At 41.2% G+C, this 22,284-nt stretch overlaps 2 protein-coding genes across 6 annotated transcripts in view; both read left to right on the forward strand.

Annotated features, from left to right (window-relative positions):
- The first annotated feature begins 1,413 nt into the window (after positions 1–1,413).
- On the forward strand, positions 1,414–15,147 carry capzb (capping actin protein of muscle Z-line subunit beta). Of its 2 annotated transcripts, XM_032513262.1 has the most exons (10): positions 1,414–1,683; positions 8,182–8,271; positions 11,229–11,350; positions 11,496–11,609; positions 11,697–11,838; positions 12,079–12,195; positions 12,287–12,352; positions 12,575–12,651; positions 13,012–13,113; positions 14,017–15,147. In XM_032513262.1, exons 1-9 carry the CDS (start codon positions 1,681–1,683, stop codon positions 13,103–13,105), a joined length of 825 nt encoding a protein of 274 aa, XP_032369153.1. In that variant the 5' UTR covers positions 1,414–1,680; the 3' UTR covers positions 13,106–13,113; positions 14,017–15,147. The 2 variants fall into 2 exon arrangements, with proteins under 2 accessions (XP_032369153.1, XP_032369154.1); XM_032513263.1 differs by lacking the exon at positions 13,012–13,113.
- A 3,132-nt stretch (positions 15,148–18,279) lies between these two features.
- Positions 18,280–22,284, forward strand: part of celsr2 (cadherin, EGF LAG seven-pass G-type receptor 2) — a 63,180-nt gene continuing 59,175 nt past the window's right edge. For all 4 annotated transcript variants that reach the window (XM_032513216.1, XM_032513217.1, XM_032513219.1 and 1 more), the window contains exon 1: positions 18,280–22,046. In XM_032513216.1, coding sequence (XP_032369107.1) covers positions 18,506–22,046 — 3,541 coding nt within the window. In that variant the 5' untranslated portion in view covers positions 18,280–18,505. The remainder of the gene's footprint in view (positions 22,047–22,284) is intronic.

Here is a 22,284-nt window from a genome sequence, read left to right on the forward strand (position 1 = left end):
TTCATTTAGCTCTTAAAACAATATATTATTTTGAGTGAAATTTTTTTGATCTTTGATTTAATCAGTCAACAGGGTATGTGAGTTGAGGGCACTGATCTAAACTTCCCTGCTAGAAAGGTGCACAGCATACACACTTTATATAAATTATATCTAATGGCCCCCTCATGTTACTTTGCTTTATTTCTGACTGTGAAATAATTTTAAAGTGTTAATCCTTTAGATAAATAGTTTTCCCTGCTAGTGGAAGTGTGACACATGCCGCCCATATGCACAGGAAGTGATGCATACATACACAAAGTGTTGCACAAGACAATCTACATGTGGCATAATTTGAGAAAGAACTTGAGCCACACCATCTTCTAATCAAAAAGTTTTTCAAAAACACTTGGTTTTCTTGATAGTAATACTAAACATTGTTTGAGATTGTAGCTGCGTGGATGCTCCTCCTCTTATGAAATTCCAGCAGACTCAATGGTAGAAGTCAAAGTGCGGTTTTTCACTGAGTCACTAATCCTACAGATGTTGGAGGGGTTTACAGGCAGGTTTCCTATTCACAAACAATTAGGGATGCACATTAGCATTAGCATGAATTAATTAAGCATATTTTTACAATGTCATGATAGCTTTGAAATGGATATTTTCAGAAATAAACAAGAAATAGGCTATGTATAACAGAGAGTACACTTGCATGGGTCACTTGGTCATGTTTTTTATGACACCTCACAATAGTTAACTAATGAGAAATGGTAGCTAGAGTCACAGTAAAAACACAAATCCAGAAAACTGGAAGTGTGGAGAAATTACCTTACCTTTATGATCAAGTGTAGTTTTTTTCACTCATGTGTGATGTATAACTACAACTGTTGGACATTAAAAATCTTACTTCTGGTAGTCATTTTGTTAACTGAGAAATCATAAAAGTCGTGTATTTTAACATCCAAAGTCAGTTTTAATATCAAAATTAGCATTAACGAACCACCAGCCACCACAGGTGTCACCAAATCCTCCATAAATCGATAAATGATCAACAACACATTATGTATTGTATATACAATCATTATACCTGCTTGTACACTTGCATCATTCATGCACATTGTAAATAAGGAAACATTGGAATCAATTCAACTGGAGAAACATAAGATATCATTTAATATAAAAACATTATTTTGATTTGATTTGCATAATTTCAGGCATTTGAACATTTTTTTAATGAAGAGAACAGAAGAGACTCTGTACACATTACATTTATAGCAGTTGCAGTCACCATTTTCAAAGGAAGTATTTTTTATTTTTTTTATTTAAACTGTGTATTTGTCTATCTACCGGCCTCTCTGGGTGCATATTTACTGCGTCTGCACCACTCCTCTCTTTCCATACTTGGCAATGCCTTTCTTGCTCCTTCGCTATTGGCTGCTGCAGAGAAAAGCCCCGTGTGACCCGGACATGCAACCGGGGACTGTTTTCTGACTGCAGCAGCCTCTTTCCTGTAGCCCGGTTGAGGAAGTGAATATCGCTGACAGGGCTGGGTTCAGTGAGGGAGAGGCGAACAAAACATCTTCCGCGGGGGACTAAAAAACAACAAAATAACAAGAGACGAGCGGAGCGATTTGTTAAACCATAGTAAAGCTAAGTTGTGCTGGTGAAATCGTGCTCCCCTGCCCCGCTGAGGCCGCCGCAGACATGGTAAGGGCCGCGGTAGTGCTTGGAGAGATAGGGACGGGGTGAGAGGGTTTTGGTGGGGCAGCTGGCTACTGCTAAGCAAGCGCTAACGGCTAGGGGGGCTAAGCTAGGCTAAAGCTGGCTGTATGTGCAGGGTGGTAACCTGAGAGCGTCAGCAGCAGTAAGAGGAGGAGGGGATTCTAGTTTATAAATCACCGATGCATATCTAACTTGCACTGTTTGGAAAACGTATGCCTACCGGATACGAAAAAATGACTTGCATCTGTTTCTTCCAGCTTGTTAGCTAGCTAGCTAGTAGCTAGCTGCTAGCCAACCTAGATGTCGGAATGCATAAAGTTAGTACAGGATGTTTTGGGTTTGACAGAAGTTCGTAAATAGTATGAGTGAGGAGTCCTAATATAACGTACACACGCACGCACACACGCACACACAGGCTAATATAGTCAAGCGCCGGGTTGCCTGTAGCTAAAATAAGACTGCTTGCTCCTCCTATTCCTAACCATGACAAGCTGTCCACCACCTCTGTTAAGTTTTCCCTGCCTTGCAAGTCTTGATTTTGCCAATATTTAATCTGGGAACTTTTAATGCCTGACAACCCCTACGAATCATACATGCAGTTATTGTTCCTTTATTGGTTATTTTTGAAAAAAAAAAATTCATCTCTTTAACTTATATCGCAGTAACACCACTGTCATGTAATGATACTTGTCCAAAACTAATATATTTAAAGGACAACTATTGTATAGCATTTTCAGCATACTTGTATTTTGTGTTTGTACTAGAACATGTTTACATACTTTTAAGTAAAGTTTTCTTATACTGCCCAGGGCTGCTGCAGCTGTATTCACCCTCTGTAGGAGATGCTCTGTAGGAGCGCCTGTCTTAATGCCCCCTACTGAAAAAGCCCAGTCTTCTTTGATTGGCCAGCGTGTTTCCTGCAATCTTCGCTCCGCTGCAGCCTCCTCTGTTGTTTCACTAGTTAACTATGGAGCTACTGCAACATAGTATAAAGCAGCACTTTCTACACAGATAAAGGCTTTTAAATTAAATACTACATAACCGGTAATGTGACCCGGAATTGGGGAGACTGTGGCAGCCAAGATTACATATTGTACTACTGTTAGCATGTAGCTACCTACCTGGAGCAGCTGACCAATCATAGAAGGTTGGCGTAGAGTTGCGTAGCGTTTTCGCTCAAAGGTATTTCTCTAAAATATGTTTACCTCATTATGTTGGCCACATTTACCATGAAAATCCGACCTAACATTGTAAATAAGACAGAAAATACGGAAAAGCACAATATGTCCACTTTAAACTATTGTAGCATAATAGAGCACCATTTTGTGCTTCCATACTGTTGTTGTATTAATTCCACATGACCAAACTCGTCTTATGCCTGAGTTGGGAAGAGCAGCTGGTGTTTCTCCGTAGTCGCCCACTCTCCTCAGCTTCACCTCATCCATCCTGCTGGCTGAGCCTCAACACTCTCCCCTAACCCCGGGGGTTGTTGGTCTGAGCTAGTGTTTACATGGAGATAGGAGCACTGGTAAACATAGTGTCAAGGAGTACAGGTGTCTGATGGTGCACACTGATTCATCAGCTGAGAAAGATTATAAGAAGCAACTCTGAGAGGAAAAGGCACGGGAGACACTGCCTAGAAACTTCTGTTATGTTCAAGGTCACCCTTAATGAAAAAATGTTTATAGAAAGAGGGTTCTCTACTTTATAACATGTCATTGTCCTTTGACCAGCTAGCAACTGTATGAGTATAGCCTTTTAGGTTTATGCACTTAAGAAGAGTACCTTCATATTTAAGCTAATGCGAAGGGTTTTGTTGACATCTACAAGGGAAGTGAATGAAATAGATATTACAAACACATGAAAAACCATTTGCCATTGTGCTGTTTGGGATTTTAATTGGCACATTGTTTGTCCTATTTCTTGATTCTTCATAGCGCATTTTTGTTGTTTGTTATGGACATTAGTGCACTTATCATGTTATGATTTATCTCTGGGCTTTTATACTAATAGTAACATAATATGTTGAAAGTATCACTCAGAATTTTGTTTGTCTAGGTTGGTAAAATCAGTTTTACAACACTGATATTAACTTAAATTCAGGTACCATATAAGTGACTTTAATGGCATTATTTGCTCATATGAAAAGGATTGTGGTATAGCCAGTTGCCTGCTTACCCTTGTGGCATAGCCAGTTACCAGCGTACCCTTCACGACAGCTGGATTCTCAAAGGATTACGCGGAAATTCATCTTGTCAAGCTTCAAGTAATGCATTGGCACATTTAGGATTTGTGTCTGAGGCTCAGACCGATCAACGTGCAGTTAGGAACTGTTGGCATATACGGGCATGGTTTAGGTGTGTGTGAGACCTAATTCTACAGTACAGTGGAAAAATGCTCTGGCTTGTTTGCTTTGCTTTAAACCAATCACAACTTCCCTGGGTGGTGCTAAGCCCCGGATGCAGCAAAGGTGCCCTCGCAAAATAGATGGCGTAGATAGTGGAAAAGGAGAGATATTAGGTGCCGGATGTCAGGCTTTCCCAGCAATGTACATCCTTTGAGCCAGATTAAGATATGTGTGACAAGCACAACTCTTTGTTCAAAACAACAATGGTGGCATGATAGACAGAGGGTTCTTAGTGCATAACCAGACAAGCCTCTGTAAACAACTCAAACATCTAACCAAAAATTAAATCGGTTACAGACAGTCTCCGGCTGTATTGAAGACTCAAATTTATGTGGGGGTCATTGGTTTTGTAGTCTGGGATGATAGTGCGCTTTTAAATGTTTGTTTGTTTGTTAGTTACACTAAAGACACACTTTACAGTATTTCCGACTGTTCTACAAAACCTAACTTTAGTTCTATGAACATGTGCTATGAATCATATTTTTTTTAAATCTTTTTTTGTTTTTTGCAATTCAAACACAAGTGACCACTGGGTGGGAAGTCGGTGAGGGATCTTGTCAGTGCGATACTGACCAGTGTTGGGCAAGTTACTTTTAAAAAGTAATTAGTTACAGTTAGGGCTGGGCACCAAATGTCAATACTTTTATGGCACCGAACAAAATACTCCGATCATATGAGTATTGAAAAAAATTGTTGGTACCTCAGAGCGCGTAATTGCTAGCTTATCTGTCCTCTCTGCCCTCTCTCTGCATATTAATAAAGAACAGAGCTCCGACCCACGCACACACGCGGTGGTGCGGAAGTAGTAAACTTGAACAAAGTATGCCGGCTCTGCAGTTTTGTTGAAGTCACGGCAATGCGCTAGGGATATTCAAAACTTCACGCAGACCGTGATATGATATAAATAGTGAGGCGAAAGCGATCACGACGCTGTTGATGTTACACTTCCTTTGAGACAAGCAGGCCACAGTGGTTTCTATGCCCTGATGATTGACTGACAGGCTGAGGTTGTTAGGCAAGGCAACTTGCAAGGCAAGGTCATTTCCACAGCACCTTTCTGCAACAAGGAAATTAAATTACATTCATTTGCACTTAAGTTAGTTCTCCATTACGGTAGTTAAATGTTGAAAACAGGGCAGTCACCAAGTTTATTGTTAAAGGTTTGTGTCATTATGCAGTTTGCACTAAAAATGTCTTTGTTGTTTACATTTCTTTGCATTTTAGTTGTGTTGATGTTGAAATGTTTTTTTTAAAACATATGATACCAAAAAAAATATCGTTAAGGAACCGGCATCGAAACTGAGGTATCGAAATTGGCACTGGATTGAAAGATTTTGAACATTGCCCAGCTCTAGTTAGTTACTAGTTACTTCTTCCAAAAAGTAACTCAGTTACAAATTATAAAAGTAACTTTTTTACTTCAGAAAGTAACTATTGCGTTGTATATGCTCAAATGTGACCCCACCTCCACCCCTCTTTAATGGAACTTAAAATACATGTGCATGTTCAATTATTAATGATAAATCTGAATAGTCAAATGAAATGGGAACTTAATAGAATACATTATTAACAGAAACAATGTACACCAATCTAAACTGTTTTAATGCTGCTGTGGGACAAAGTGAGACTAGCCTCCAATCAAGTGGCATGTAGATATTATGTGTAGCATACCCTCCGAAAGATGGTCTGACACTTGAACTGATGATTTTAGATTTACTGGAAATCCCAAAACCAAACTATCATGATAAATACTAACCTTGTGCCTCTTCAAAGGGGTGCTAAAACGTTATATTTTTCACTGTGTGCAAGTTACTGTTTCTCTTTTTCCCGTCACATGCAACAGAAAAACTAGTTAAGGGGCCAGCGGGTGACTTTCAAAATAAAAGCCCCTCCATTAAGAACAGGAAGTAAGATACTTACAACCAGGCTATTTTTTCTGTAGAGCTAAGCATATACTGGGTTATTTATACATTATGTTTATATAATGGATCGATACAAATAACACAAAGATGTTTGGAACTTTTGATATTTATTGTCCCTCATTTGGGCTCGCCATACCTGTCTCTCGTTGACTGACTGACTTCACTTGTGTTTTGTGTTCGACTGCATGCTTTCGAACACCCGCCCAACTCTGTCTCTGATTGATTGACTTACCATGAAATTTTATTCAACCAATCGTCAGCATTTATGTGCTGGTCTCGTGCACGGCCCACTAACCAAGGAAAAACAGTAAAACAGGCTTTGCCTCTCGGCTCAGAGATCTAGTTGGTCTGATGAAAAAAACAGCTTATAGTATATAGATAGTAACACGCCCCATTTTTTGGCGGTAACGCTGTTATTTATAACACCATTATTTATTCCCATTTCTGATACTGACACCTTCTGGTTAAAAAAAAAAACGCCACTTGTTCCAAGAGCATGATCAAGTGTCTTGTAAACATATTTTCCTTATCACCTTGTAATTGCTGATTCCAAATGAAAAAGTTACTTCACTGTCTGTACTGCCAACACAGTAGTTGATAGTTGTGTTGCAACTGACATTTACCTGTTTGTAGTTCACCTCAGTGAAAATGCTTCTCTGCCACACGACCTGCTGCTGTTTGACGATAAGCTAATAGCAATTCCACGTCATATTTGCTGCCTAATGTGCCCCATGACACAAGTCTCACAGCCAAATGAAGCACATCCTTTGACAGCTGATGGACAATGGCAATTATGAATTAATGTTTTGCTCTGCAAATTCTCACATGACAAATTATGAGTGCTGTCCGTAGTCTCACAGTGCAAGCAGAGTTTGCTTTTGGAGGTGAGAATATTTTCTGCACAGCAACTCCTTTTTATAGCCTCACACAGAATGTAGCAGGCCTTTATCAGTGTGAAGGAGCTTTGAGAAGTCATTTTTTATATAGAGAACATATCAATAATGAGTACTAATCCAATACTTGCGTATATTTACCTACATAAATTAACCGCAAAGTGTGCACTAAAAGAGCCTGCTTTAAATCCAGTGAGTTTTGAAAGTTATGTTTTTTACATAACCACTTTATTAGCATAGCAGGGCTTTTCTTTAAAGATAGGTTCACAAATTTTCAAGATAATGATCAGGCACCCATATAAACATTGAAGCAGCTTTTTCTTTCTATAATCATTCCTCCTGTTTATACTGGCCATTAAGAGATCCCATCTTGATGCGCTTTCAAAGTAAGTGATGGGATGCAAAATCCACAGTCCTCATTCTGGGTAAAAATATATTTCAAAGTTTTTATGCAAAGATATTGTGAAGTTTCAACAGTCTGAGTTAGTCAAAGTTTTACTATGTTGAATACAAAAGTTTGTTTTCCTAGACTGTGTCGATACTTGTTGCGCTAAAATGCTAGTGCCACTGCATTTCAATGCTTGCAACACAGTATCAAGCACCAGTGTTCAATGGAGTCCATAGACATTTTTGACAGCGCACTGTTTAAGTAGTTTTGGTACTGAACAAGACTAGGTGCTTCAGAATGTAAACACCCGTTTACAGATGTTTTCAGGCTATTAGATTCCACTTCAGTATTAATCCAATTTGTAATTAGGATGAAAAGGTTATTATTGTTGTCTTACTTAATTACAGCTGTTGGCGTTCTACTTCAGCTGTAGTGAGAAACATCACAAATTAAGTGTTACTATAACTTTGCTTTCAGTTAGGGTATTTTTGGGCCAGTACATAAAGTATTATCAAATATACCTCAGCTGGTATGACATGCACGTTTTTACACTACAGAAAGTTTTATGAGTCTGACTCTGTATACTTCAGTCAAAATCGGATTATTAGAACTCCCTGGGCGCCCAGATAGCTCAGTTGGCAGAGCAGGCGTCCATATATAGAGGTTTACTCCAACGCAACGGGCCGTGTTCGACTCCGACTTGCAGCCCTTCGCTGCATTTAATTCCCCCTCTCGCACCCTTTTCATGTCTTAATTTGTCCTGCCAAAAATGCCCAAAAAATAATCTTTAAAAAAGTTAAATTCAATTTAAAAAAATAACATCCCCTGTACACATCTGCATTTAGAGATAACCAGTTTCTCTTTTGTTTTCAGAATGACCAGCAGCTGGACTGTGCCCTGGACCTGATGAGGCGTCTGCCTCCTCAGCAGATCGAGAAGAACCTCAGTGACCTCATTGACCTGGTGAGTTACTGTCTTTGCTTTATCCTGTCAGATTTCTTTACAGGTAAAAACATAACACAGGGTGTAGGCTGTGTCCCCTCCAGACATGCTTTGAGAAATTTAAAAAGATTCTGTTTTGAATAATAGTTGGTGTCTGACATGGTTTTTCCACAAAAATCTTCAGTTACCTTAATAACGTAAAAAAAGCGTTTTTGAAAAATCCAGAATGAATATGCAATGTTCAAATCAAAGGATTAACTGGTGGAGACAAGTACTCCTTTTTCCTTGTGGTAGTAAATTTGGACAGCTCTAAAGCCTTCAGGACGCATTGAGATCTCATCACTGAAACACAATTCAGAGGTGGTCTAGGCCACAGCAGTGAGAACGGGAATGTGTCCTGGGCCACATTTAGGACCACCTACTCATTTATGAGCTGAACTACATACTTGGTCAAAGTATCTTTCATGTCACAGAAACCACTGGGAGTGAATTGTGTTTTTGATGTGATTATTATTATTAGTGTTGGTGATGTGTCGCTGTTTTTGTTTGTGTGCTGCCTGCTCTTATATCTCTGGCTGTTAGGGGCTCTCTGCTGCGCTGTTGATTGGAAATTAACAAATTAACAATTACGTTATTTTAGGTTCATAAAACATCCCTGAATCCACCAATATGTAGGATTACTACAGACATTCCTTCTCTAAAGTCTTCTCCATTTGTTATTTATAAGTCTTGCATTGCCAGACCATCTATAGCGCTGTATTCGCTCCGGAGAAAGTCTGAGCTAAGCAAAAGCAGCAACTATGAAATGTTTCATTTTCTATAAATTCTTCACAATAAAAGTCCCGTTATTTTGTTGTTTAAATGCTTTTATTAGGAAGCGGAAAAATCAGGAAATGTTGGGGCTTTATCAGCAGTAACACGACTATAAGCGAACATAAAAGTAAAATAAAGCAGATATAATATAGAAACTAAATTTGGAAACCACAGAGATTCAGTTAGAAGCTACAAACATGCTAAGAGCTGAACACAGACTTTTAAAAACATCTTTCTCTCCTGCACAGGCCCTGCCACCCGTTATCCTTATATCGGCACACAGACAGGCTGTAGGCAGCGTTTTTACAAGTAATCACATGTTCCTAATGTATGATTTATGTGAAAGTAACAACTGACATTTATAAACACACACAGTCACACACAACCAGCCTGTATGCAAATGTAAATTATGTAGTGTTTAGTTTTTTTAGTTTAGTGTTTATCAGGACGCATTTGGAGACGCATTTGAGACACATTCTACCGCCGGGGGGAATACACGTACCTATAGCTGTCCACTTGGGATCCGATCCCTCAGATCCGATTAAAAACCAGGTCGGATAAGGGGCAAGATGTCTCCTTCTTTACTGAAAAGTTCAACCACTGTGCACTGGAGGTTTTAGGTTTCCACATCCTACTTGTGTAGGTTGGATATTGGACCACAACTGGATTCCAAGGTATTTGTGATATCACAAAATCTTGCTCGTACATACGATTTATTTTGTCATACAAAGTGCTCATTGGTTTACAAGACAGGAAAATTTCTTTTGCAGTGTTCATTACAGTCACTTCATTTCAAGATTATAGGTTATTTTACAGCTCGGTCTTAAACAAAGTATTCAGTTTTTTCTCCCAAAGTCTGTTATACTGAGCTCAGGGAAATCCCGATTTTCATGCAGTGTAAGCAAACTAAAGTGTGATACACTGTTTAAAACGGATAGCACCTATGGAATCAGTAACACAATTTTGAATGGAGGAGGACTTTATACGCAATTTGAATATAATTCTGTTTAGTTTATTCCAAAATTGATTTTCAGTCTCTTTGTCATACAGTCTTATAGATAACTCAGCAGTCTAGAAACAATCATTTGAGAGACAACTCAGAGGGTTGTTTCATGCCACGCAATTACGACAGTTGCAGCAGTTGACGATGTGTCATCTGGATAACTGGGCAACATTTGGATAACTTTACCTTTCTGCCTGTAAATTATTAATTTGTTTCCTTCCTACAGTTTTCTGTTTAAAAAGGAGCCGTCTTATTTTGACCTGTACTGTGGATCGTAACATAGCAGTGCCAGCTGATTCCAACAAACTAAGCTAAATTGGACACAAATCAAATCACACTTTTACCAGTGTTTGCATGGCACCTTGTTTTGTGGGCATTTGCATTCCTTTCCACCCAGACCCCCACCTGCTCACCTTCCTCTTGCCTCACCTTTAACCTCCCTCCCTCTGGGCATCGACACTCCTCACCCATTTCACTGTGTCCGGTTGTTAGCGATTATTATTGCAGCTGTCAATCACCTTCACTGCCAGGCACCTTTTGGCTTCACCATCTCTGCTCAAACTCTTCCTGGTGACTCGGAATCACCTGCAATCTCCTCTTTCTTTCCTGTTTCCAACATTTCTTTTGTCTCTATGTTCTCCATTTTCTACTCTACCACACTCTTCCCACTGGGGGGGGGGGGTTTAGGGAAACAGGGCCTCCTTTGTGTCTTTACTATGATGTAGGAGGACATAAAGAGGGAAGACCATGTCAGTCTGTGAGAAGTAATTTGTACAACCTTATCCTCTAGATATTATGTTTCCCATTGATATTTTATTACAGTTCCGATCAGTAACCTCTGAAGTGAAGCTGGAATGTGACAAGAACATTCAGTTCATTTTTGACCAAAATGAGAGTCAACTACAAGGCTACTCCGGTTTTTGCTGTCTAGTCTGTTTCGCCAGTCTTTTTATAAGTTGGCATCTCTTACAGGAAGTGTGAATAGACAACAATAGCTTGTTTTTAAATCTCCTGCTTACACAGACAAACAGAACACTTTTAATAAGATGAGGGGTTGAGATTTTTTACTAAATTTTGCACAACTTTCCCCAGCTGAGCACATCGAGTATCTGTGCTGAAGAAAACATTGTGTTAATGTTTTGAGCTCTGTGTTTGCATTCAGGTGCCTAGTCTGTGTGAGGACCTCCTCTCCTCTGTGGACCAACCCCTGAAGATTGCCCGGGACAAGGTGGTGGGGAAAGACTATCTGCTCTGTGATTACAACCGAGACGGCGACTCCTACAGGTTGAGTTTAAAACTGCACTTCAGTCATGGACAATTACAATTATGATTAGTTTTCTGTCATTGAAAACGAGACCAAAGACAGTGGCTGAAACTAATGTTGTAACTGGCTTTTTATGTTTTTTTAATGTCCTTTTTAATACATCAGATCCCCGTGGAGTAATAAGTATGAACCTCCCATTGAAGATGGTGCAATGCCTTCAGCTCGCCTGAGGAAACTTGAGGTTGAAGCCAATAACGCCTTTGACCAGTACAGAGACCTGTGAGTACCAGTGAAGTAATCTCAAGGGGTTTTTAATAAAACGGTCAGCGTTGCCCTCTTGTGACCTCTCATATCTGTGTTTTTCAGGTACTTTGAGGGTGGCGTGTCCTCTGTGTACCTCTGGGACTTGGATCATGGCTTCGCTGGAGTTATTCTCATCAAGAAGGCCGGGGATGGGTCCAAGAAAATCAAAGGGTGCTGGGACTCCATCCATGTGGTGGAGGTGCAGGTGAGAATCAGCTCATATGAAATAGGTTGACATTTGCTTCTGCCCAGTCCGTTGTTTTCTTAGAGTAAGTCAGGACAGGTAAAGACAAAAACCTGTGCATGAAGTCTGCAGGTGGTTTGTTAACATCAGTGACATGCAGGAGAGGCACCATCATAACACTTTAGACAGAGATGCAGTGTAAATCTTCCCAAGTTTAGTCTGCAGTATTGTCATTGCTTGTTGCGTCTGTTGTGCGAGCAGGAGAAGTCCAGCGGTCGTACTGCTCACTACAAACTCACCTCCACCGTCATGCTGTGGCTCCAGACAACCAAGACCGGCTCCGGCACCATGAACCTGGGCGGCAGCCTTACAAGACAGGTATGGTATTGAGCTAAATGGAAAAAAACTGCTGACACATCCAGCTTTTCTCTAGTCATTCATGAACTTGAATTGTTTTCTCTTTTCATAGATGGAAAAAGATGAGACAGTTGGAGAGTCCTCACCCCACATCGCCAACATCGGCCGCCTTGTCGAAGTCAGTTTTACGGCTCATATCCTGCTTGTTTAACTCTTTTCATTGCCTACCTAAAATTCATTTGCTTCAGTCACATAGCCTAGCCAGTGTTACGGAGCATTATGTTCAGCACACTTAGCCCCTACACATCTAGTCAATAGAGTTATTGTCTAAAAATGGTGTTGTTGATAACCGGAAAAAAGGGGCTGACTAAAAGTTAAGAATGTCTTGATTTTGTTCCAGGATATGGAGAACAAGATTCGCTCCACGCTGAATGAAATCTACTTTGGGAAGACCAAGGACATCGTCAACGGCCTAAGGTAATGCTACCTGAGTTGTTTGGATGACTTGAATCACCCTCTCTACTTTACAGCACTTCCAGTCAGCAGGGTCTGTTTTCAAGTATACCAGTCTTACGGAGAGCCGAGTTGGTTTATTTCTGTGTTGAACTGTTTGATAGATATTTTCAAGACAATTAAATCTTTTGACAATTTCCGTCATTTCCTATCCAAAACTGTATTAAAAGCTACCTTTGCTGACATCATTTGTGTATTCTTATCACCCCCTGCTTTTCCTATCCCTCTCATATGATATTTTTTGTTTATTGCCTTTCGTCCTACATTTCTGCTGCCATTCTTTTCACTCTTTCTTTATTCTGTCACCTCTCCTCTGTGCTCCAGATCTATTGAGTCTTTGCCTGATAACCAAAAATACCGACAGCTCCAAAAGGAGCTGTCGCAGGTTCTCACCCAGCGTCAGATCTTCATTGACTAGGGTCAGAGGTACAACCTGGCATGAAGAAGTGCATTTGTGTTTGCGTGTGTGTATATTAGTGCATATTGGTGAGTAGAAAAATGTAAAGGTAAATATTGCTCCCTGCTCTGTCCAGGGTGCTCCTTTCTGGAGCTCCCTCTCAGATGTCTCATGGTACTTTAAAGGAAGGAAGTTAGCAAGGTTCAAATAAGAAATTACTCCAGACATATATTTGATATTGTAAGAGGAAACCATTTTAACCTGCGGATTTGTGGTGAGAATTTGTAATTTCCCCTTTCTTTTTCGGAAATCAATAACTAGCTCCTTGGTCTCACTAATATTAAGATTCAGGAAATTAATGTCACACCAGCTATCTCCATCGGATGATGTTTATATAGTTAAGAAATGGCCAATCTTCAAACTTAAGCAAGTATTTATTTAAGTTATAAAAAATCTGATTATGTATTCATCCCTCTCGGTTTAACTGTAATATATTCAGTAACTCAAATATATTAAAACAAGTAGTGACGAATTTCATTTCACATAATTATGCATCCTAAAAAACGTCATACTTCAATAAAGTGCAAAATGTAAAGGACGGTGAATCCTGCTACAATACACTGCAGGCAGGTAAAGTGAATAATTTATCAGCATGGCAACAAAAAACTAACTGTTGGTTTTTATTTGCCTGAAATTAATGGGTGCAGTGTGTGTATATATGTATAGTGTGTGATAATACATAGTTTTGACCATCTTCTTTAATCAGAGAAGGAGTTGGAATGTGATGTCTGTCTAACAAATAGATTCATTTCCTCAGCTTTTCTCTTGAACTTATACCGTTTCTGGCATGTTTGAGAAACTTTTCCAGTCTCTCTTTCACGGTTTGCTCACACTAATTGTCTCATTTTTTTTGTGTCCCCCCACCAACACAGGAGTGTTCAGACTCTGGCTGACAAGTCAAAGCAGGAGGCTCTGAAGGTCGACCTGATGGAGGCACTCAAACGCAAACAAAACAGCTAGAGTTGTTACTGTTTTTTTCTTTTCTGTCTCTCACTCTTTCCGCCTCATCTCCTCCATCTTTTCTCTGTTTCTTTATGTTTCTCCCTCTACACCCGTTTCAGTGCTGCACTCTTGTTTATTTGTGGAATAACAAAAAAGGAGAAAATGCTTAGCTTTTAATTTTTTTTTCTTTTTCTGTCTATCTTTTTTCATGCACCTCATTTGCCATGAAGCCATTCACTCACGCCCCCTATGTCTCACTTCTCCCCTATCTTCTCTCCAATGTAATTAATATAATGATAGTATTACCACGGTTAATGATAATCTTACAGTGTGTGGGTCATCGTAGTAATAATCCCTGATGTTCTCACAGCTGATGTGTCTTCGGACAGTTGAAAACAAGCGATTTTGGCCCAGCGTTATTGCTCGGTGTGGAGGAAACGGGCACAGACTGTGCTCTAGGTGATGTAGGCTTGATGGGGCTGTCATTATTGTGTTCATCAAATTTATTTCAATCACCTACTTTTGTCTATGACACCACTCCCCCACCCCCGATATATTTGTATAAAATTATTACTGTTGGTATATAACTGTCATTCTTCTGGGTAAATGGTGTGAACAGCAGGGTGGCCTTCGGTTTGTGTTAGGTTTTACACTTTATTCCACTCTGTCCTCATGCATGTAAGCCTGTGTGGGGCTGAGTGGAATGTAGACTTATCAAACACATGGGGATGGACTGTTATAATAATCACCGGGTGATTACACCCATGTAGTCAAACCCCACCCACCCATCCCCCACGCACACACATACACACATACACACAGACACACACTGTATAACATGACAGTTTGCCTCCCCTCTGTTCAGCTTATTAAACTTGTCTCTCTCCTCACCTACTATGTCTTTGTTGGGGGTCACAGTTTGTCTTTGTGTCTCAGTGGGAACCTTTGACTGTTTCCATTTTGGAGGGGAATCTTTTGGTTGTATTTTTGTTTTATTTTGTAAAGCTTATGATTCATATTGTATTAGAGCCTCCAGCAACAATAAAAACAGTAAAAAGCTGCTCTTATTGTATTCTTCATTTCTTATTGAGGTGAGGCACTGTGCAAGGATAGTTGACAAAATAACGAACTACATTACCATTGCAAACACTGATATTCAGGGGGGTGATACTTTACTGAGAGTCCCCTTATTAACCATTTTCAAGCAGAATATAATCATTTAATATATTGCTTATAACACACTGTAATGTAGCAAAAGGGCACTCGGACCGCCAAGACATGCCCTATCTGACAATGTTAATGAAGGGAATTTTCCCAGTCGAGACCTCCTTTTTCAAGTTATTCTGACACCACATGAATGCCGCACAAATTCCCTATCTCGCAATGTTAATATCACTACACATGTGCATAGTAGACTATGTGCTAACGTTAGCACCATCAAGCCGCGAATGAATGCAAAATGCCGAATCTGTCGAGTCGTCTTAGTGGTACGTCAAGTGCAATGTACAGTAGGCCTATCATCCCATCCAATTAGATTAAATATGGTATTGACGACACGAACAATAATAACGGTAACTCCTGTTAAATTATTAGAAACTGGACTGAATTTAAAGCTGCTTCTGGTTTCCAACTTTGCCCCAGGTGTGTCTGTTAACACACGGACGGAGACAACGAATTCTCTTTTGATGCAACGTGCAACCTGGCTAACAGGTGAAGAACACAAACATCTAAATCGCTAGCTAACTTCCTTTAAATGTGCCAGAACTATAGACCAATACAACAGGCTTAAATTAACTGACAATATAAATTCTGCAATTTACAGTTCTCAAAGATGCACACACAATCTCAACTGATTATCCTCCGGATAGCTTGTCTCTTTTTCTCTTTCTCACTTTCTTCTCCGTGTGGCGCTCCGACATGGACAAAACTAAAGTAACCTTTTTAAATGTAAGGAGTAGAAAGTACCGATAATCGTGTTAAAGCGTAAGGAGTCAAATTAAAAAGTCGCCACAAAAAATGGTAAAGTAAAATAAAAATATCCGAAAAATCTACTTAATTACAGTAACGAAGTATTTGTAGGTTAGGCCTACTTCGTAACTTCCCATCTCTGACAACGACAATGCTAACTATGTTCAGCAGGTAATAAACAGTAGGCTCATGAGATATAATCCAAATTTTCCTCACCTTTACCAGCTGCAAAGTTAAAGTACTCACTTATGCATTAATATTCATAATAATATAGGAAACTACTAGAACTGTCCTTGTAAATTTTGGAGTGTGGTCTAGACATACTCTATCTGTAAAGTGTCTTGAGATAACTCTTGTTATGAAATTGATACTATAAATAAAATTGAATTGAATTGAATTAATATTATAATCCAATAATGTACATTCATTTGAAATGGACTATTCTGCAAGGTAGTCTACTTATAATGATATCGTGATAGGCTACCTTTGTACTTTTACTTTGTGTGGAGGACTGAGCTGGACTGTATCTGGGCATATGTTCTACCAAGTGAAATGTATTATTATTTAATATATATTTCATTATTAACAATTATATAACTATATATATATATATATATATATATTATATATATATATATATATACAGTATATCTAGCTATCTATACATACGTGTGTATTTATACATATCAATTCAGTCAGTTCAGTTAATCCAAGATGACCATGAAGTCCTTAAAGTGGTCATAAAATGAAAAACGTTGCCACCATTAAATCCCCTTATTTATTTTGTTTTGTTGGTTCTGTTTGTGTGTTACCGGTTTTGTCTTCATATAAAGTGTCCTTGGGTCCCTTGAAAGGCACCATAGAAATCCAAGCTATTATTCTAGTTATTATTAGGCAAAATCCATCTGCTAATGAATATTGTCTGACAGCCCCCAGAACAGTTACTAATATGACTTTGTGTTTAAATAGTTTTGTCAGTTTGTTTCATAATAAAAACCAGTAGTGTGAAAGGACCCTCTAATATAGTCAGGATTTATTTTTAATATAGTTGAAAAAGAGCCTCTTTCATTCATGTACGGAAGAGGATTAGGGCCACTGGTGAAAAACGTATGTGAGCTCTGACTTTATTCTCAGTAATCCTCTTTCGTATTCATGCAACACAACACGCATTTGCATTTCTTTAAACGCAAATCGTCATGGAAATATTGTAGTGAGGCAATAAGCAGTATTAATTAACCTTAGAAACCTTCTTCTCAGACTGTGCTACTGCAGTTGTCCACTAGGTGTCAGTGACGTAATTTGATTTTTGTGAAGTGATTTCACTGGTCTGTCCTCAGTCCAAATGCAGTTATACTTTCTTATTCCATGTATATAGCCAAATAATGGTAATTTGTTACTTTCTTATAAATGAAGAGATCCTGAGAGAGATGAGAGAGAGTATACCACCAGTGTAGGCTACATTTCTATTTAGATTATAGGCTACTTTTATTTTTACTATCCATTTTTGAATCAGGATCTGGATGAAATGGACAAAGCCAAGAATAAGGAAAACCAAACACATCAACAACAAATTAATCTGATTCATGATTGAATGATTGGTTTGATTTTAGCCTTAATTTGAATTATCCTTTTTGATGGATCGCTGATCAATGGGCCTCCAGTGAGAGAACAACTTCTAACAACACCTGACATTTGAGGAATGTCTGCCAGTTAATAAGTAGCCTAAACCTATGGTAGTGATTGGTGGATGAAGTTGAACATGTAGCCTGTATGTTTTTCACTAATAAAATAATAGTGGTTTGGGGTGGTTATGTGCCACAAGAACTCCATATGAAGTGAGGTAGGCCTACTCTTAGACTATCAAAACGTAAATAAAAACCAAACTAATGCAAATATAACACTGCCTGTAAACTGAAGCATTCAAACATGCAAGAAACAATCCCTAATATAGTTAGATACAACTATAGGTTTTTTAGTGGAAGTCTTTTCTGTTAATGAATTAATCTTTTAGGAAGTTATTTATCTCCTGTGGAAGTTTTTTTTTTCAAGTCCTTAGACCCCTAACAGAGCTATTTCTCTCTCTCTCTCTCTCTCTCTCTCTCTCTCTCTCTCTCTCTCTCACACACACACACACACACACACACACACGTTTATGATAATGAGGAGCCTCGAGGCGCAAGGGAAGCTGGAGCCATTTTCACCATTCAAGCAGAGTTGCGCGGACGGAGCGACGGTTCTGCTGCTGTTATCGGAGAGTGTGAGTGAGTCGCCCCGGCCAAGGTTACTGCAGGTTTACCTCTTAAAATCAGTCTGAGTGACCGAAGAGAAGTGCGCCCGATAAGAGCATGGCTCTTCTGCAACAAAGGGAAACTCACAGGCGGAAAGTTTAAAGGAATAAGGAGTTACAGATATTCCCACTCGGAGCCCCGGCTGAACACAAACTAAGGAGCGATGCACTTCGTTAAATGGGATTTGTTGTTGATTTTCTGGTGGTGTAAACTGGTTTCGGTGGTGCATTGTTACACCGTTCACATCAGTGAGGATGCGGGGCCAAGGACGGTGGTGGCCGGCGTGGAGCGGGGCGCACGGTGTACTTTGGATGAGGTACTCGCTCCCAAATTCACAGAGCGGTTTCTGGAGACTGACGCGGCGGCTGGCATTGTGTTTGTTTCGGACTCGATAAAGTGCCCCCTGCTGCGCTCCAATCCCTTCACCGTGTTCACTGTGGCTGACTGTACGGACTCCGTCTACAACCACCTCCTCACCAGCCAGTATGACGTGCATGTTCACGGTAGGAACTGTTCAAACAAGCGTATAAGAAAACCTCAGTGGGACGTGGAGATCCTCAGTTTGTTTAGTACACACAGCCACCACCGCTCAGAGTGCCACCAAGCAGGCTCGGCTTTATTTGCAGTGGGGGGGTTGCTACCTGGAACCCCGATCCGCTGCAAAGTCACCAACAGTCGGCACTTTTACTTCTCTGAGGGGGACTTGTTTGTGTCTGAGACGCTGTGCTGGAGGAAGGACACACTCCTGGAGCTAGATATGCTATGTGATGTACTCACAGGAAATAGACTGAATGCTGAAGTCCACCCTATCTCCATCCACTGGCGTGTGGGGCAGGGCCCCTTTAGGCAGGGCCACTTAGGGAAGCTGTTAGAAAAGGCAGCTCAGTCTGATTCAGGGATTGTGAGCAGAAGGAGGAGAAGCATCAACAGCAGTCCCCAGTTTCAACCTCCAATGTACCAAGTGGCTGTGGCAGAGAATAAGCCAGCTGGGACGTCTGTTGTTGTTTTGAAAGCAGTGGATGTGGATGAGGGGGAGGCAGGCAGGCTGGAGTATTTTATAGAAGCTCTTTTTGACAGCCGCTCCAACAATCTCTTTGCTGTGGATCCGGCTAACGGTGCCGTGTCCACAGTAGAGGTGCTGGACCGGGAGACAAAAGACACCCATGTGTTCCGTGTGACCGCAGTCGACCATGGCACGCCCCGACGTACAGCCATGGCCACCCTCACCATCACAGTCAGTGACAGCAATGATCATGACCCTGTGTTTGAGCAGCAGGACTATAAGGAAAGCATCAGGGAGAATCTAGAAATAGGCTATGAGGTGTTAACTGTAAGGGCCACAGATGGTGACGCACCTGTAAATGGTAACATCCTGTACCGCATCATCAACAGTAATGGGTCCAACGATGTGTTTGAGATTGATTCGAGATCTGGTGTAATCCGCACCAAAGGTCTGGTAGACAGAGAGCAGGTGGAAGCCTATATGCTGTTAGTCGTGGCAAATGACCAAGGTCGGGACCCCGGGCCCCGCAGCGCTACAGCTACTGTTCACATTGTGGTTGAGGATGACAATGATAATGCTCCCCAGTTCAGTGAGAAACGCTATGTGGTCCAGGTGCCAGAGGACATGGCCCCTAACAAAGAGATCCTGCAGGTCACCGCCACAGATCAGGACAGAGGGAGCAACGCTGTCGTTCACTTCAGCATTATGAGTGGGAACACCAGGGGACAGTTTTATATTGATGCTCAGACAGGTAAAATGGACCTGGTGAGCCACCTGGATTACGAGGCCAACAAAGAGTACACTATAAGAATCAGAGCACAGGATGGAGGACGCCCTCCGCTCTCCAACATCAGTGGCCTGGTTACGGTGCAGGTGCTGGATGTTAACGACAACGCTCCCATTTTTGTCAGCACCCCATTCCAGGCCACCGTGCTGGAGAACGTGCCGTTGGGCTACTCCATCATTCACATCCAAGCCGTGGACGCAGACTCTGGTGACAACTCCAGGCTGGAGTATCTCCTCACTGAAACCACGCCAAACTTCCCCTTCAGCATCAACAACAGCACGGGATGGATTGTAGTGGCGGCCGAGCTGGACAGGGAAAGTGTTGATTTTTACAACTTTGGAGTGGAGGCTAGAGATCACGGCTACCCTGTCATGTCCTCCTCAGCTAGCATCAGCATGACAATTCTAGATGTCAACGACAACAACCCAGAGTTTACTCAGAAGGCGTATTACATGCGACTGAATGAGGATGCAGCCGTGGGGACCAGCGTTGTGACAGTGTCAGCTGTGGACCAGGACATCAACAGTGTGGTGACCTATCAGATATCCAGCGGAAACACCCGTAACAGATTCTCCATCACGAGTCAGAGCGGAGGGGGGCTCATTACTCTGGCGCTGCCTTTAGACTACAAACTTGAACGCCAGTACGCCCTCACAGTCACTGCAAGTGATGGTACACGCCTTGACACCGCTAAAGTGTTTGTTAACGTCACTGACGCCAACACACACCGGCCTGTGTTTCAGAGCTCACATTACACCGTCAACATCAACGAGGACAGGCCTGTCAGCACCACTGTTGTGGTAATAAGTGCCACAGACGAAGATACAGGTGAAAATGCACGTATCACCTACTTTATGGACGACAGCGTCCCTCAGTTTGACATCGACCCTGACACAGGAGCTGTCACCACTCAGATGGAGCTGGACTATGAAGACCAGGTTTCCTATACACTAGCCATCACTGCTCGGGATAACGGCATCCCACAGAAGTCTGATACCACATACCTGGAGATACTGGTGAATGACGTCAACGACAACTCCCCCCGCTTCCTCAGAGACCACTATGTTGGCTCGGTCATGGAGGATGTGCCGGTGTTCACCAGCGTGGTCCAGGTTTCTGCCACTGATAGAGACTCTGGACTAAACGGCCGCGTCTTCTACACCTTCCAGGGCGGGGAGGACGGCGATGGAGATTTCATAATTGAATCCACCTCTGGCATTGTTCGCACACTCCGCAGATTAGACAGAGAAAATGTTCCCGTTTACAGCCTGCAGGCTTTTGCTGTGGATAAAGGTGTTCCTGCTCTGAAAACACCAGTAAACATCCAAGTAACGATCCTAGATGTTAATGACAACCCCCCTGTGTTCGAGAAAGATGAGTTTGACATCATGGTGGAGGAGAACAGCCCCATAGGCCTTGTGGTTGCACACATATTAGCCACAGATCCAGATGAAGGCAGTAATGCACAGATTATGTACCAGATAGTGGAGGGAAACATCCCAGAGGTGTTCCAGCTAGACATCTTCTCTGGAGAACTGACTGCATTAATAGACCTGGACTACGAGACAAGATCTGAGTATGTTATTGTGGTCCAGGCCACCTCCGCCCCTCTGGTCAGCCGCGCCACAATCCACATCAAACTTGTTGACAAGAACGACAATGTGCCTATGCTCAAAAACTTCCAGATCATCTTCAACAACTATGTGACGGACAAATCAAGCAGCTTCCCCACTGGAGTGATCGGACGCATCCCTGCACACGACCCCGACATCTCGGATCAGCTCCACTACAGCTTCGAGGTGGGAAATGAGCTGAACTTAGTTCTCCTGAACCAAAGCACAGGAGAGATCCAGCTGAGCCAGGCCCTGGATAACAACCGGCCCCTGGAGGCCTCCATGAGGATCTCAGTGTCAGGTGAGACGGTTAGATACCTCTTTGTAATTGCAGACCTCACCCGGTAAGTGACACATTTCCATTAACATTTCCTGTCTTTTCATTCATATTTTCGCTTCACTTCACCAGATAATGGAAGTGATGATGACTTTAAGTTTGTCTTTCTTGGCTTCAGTTTTCCCAAGTGATTTTTCTATAAAATATAAATATTCATAAAGGAGGATTGATATTCACTGCAGGATATTTGTAAGCCATTCCA

This window comes from Etheostoma spectabile, chromosome 4 (assembly GCF_008692095.1).
Source record: "Etheostoma spectabile isolate EspeVRDwgs_2016 chromosome 4, UIUC_Espe_1.0, whole genome shotgun sequence".
Lineage (NCBI taxonomy): Eukaryota > Metazoa > Chordata > Actinopteri > Perciformes > Percidae > Etheostoma > Etheostoma spectabile.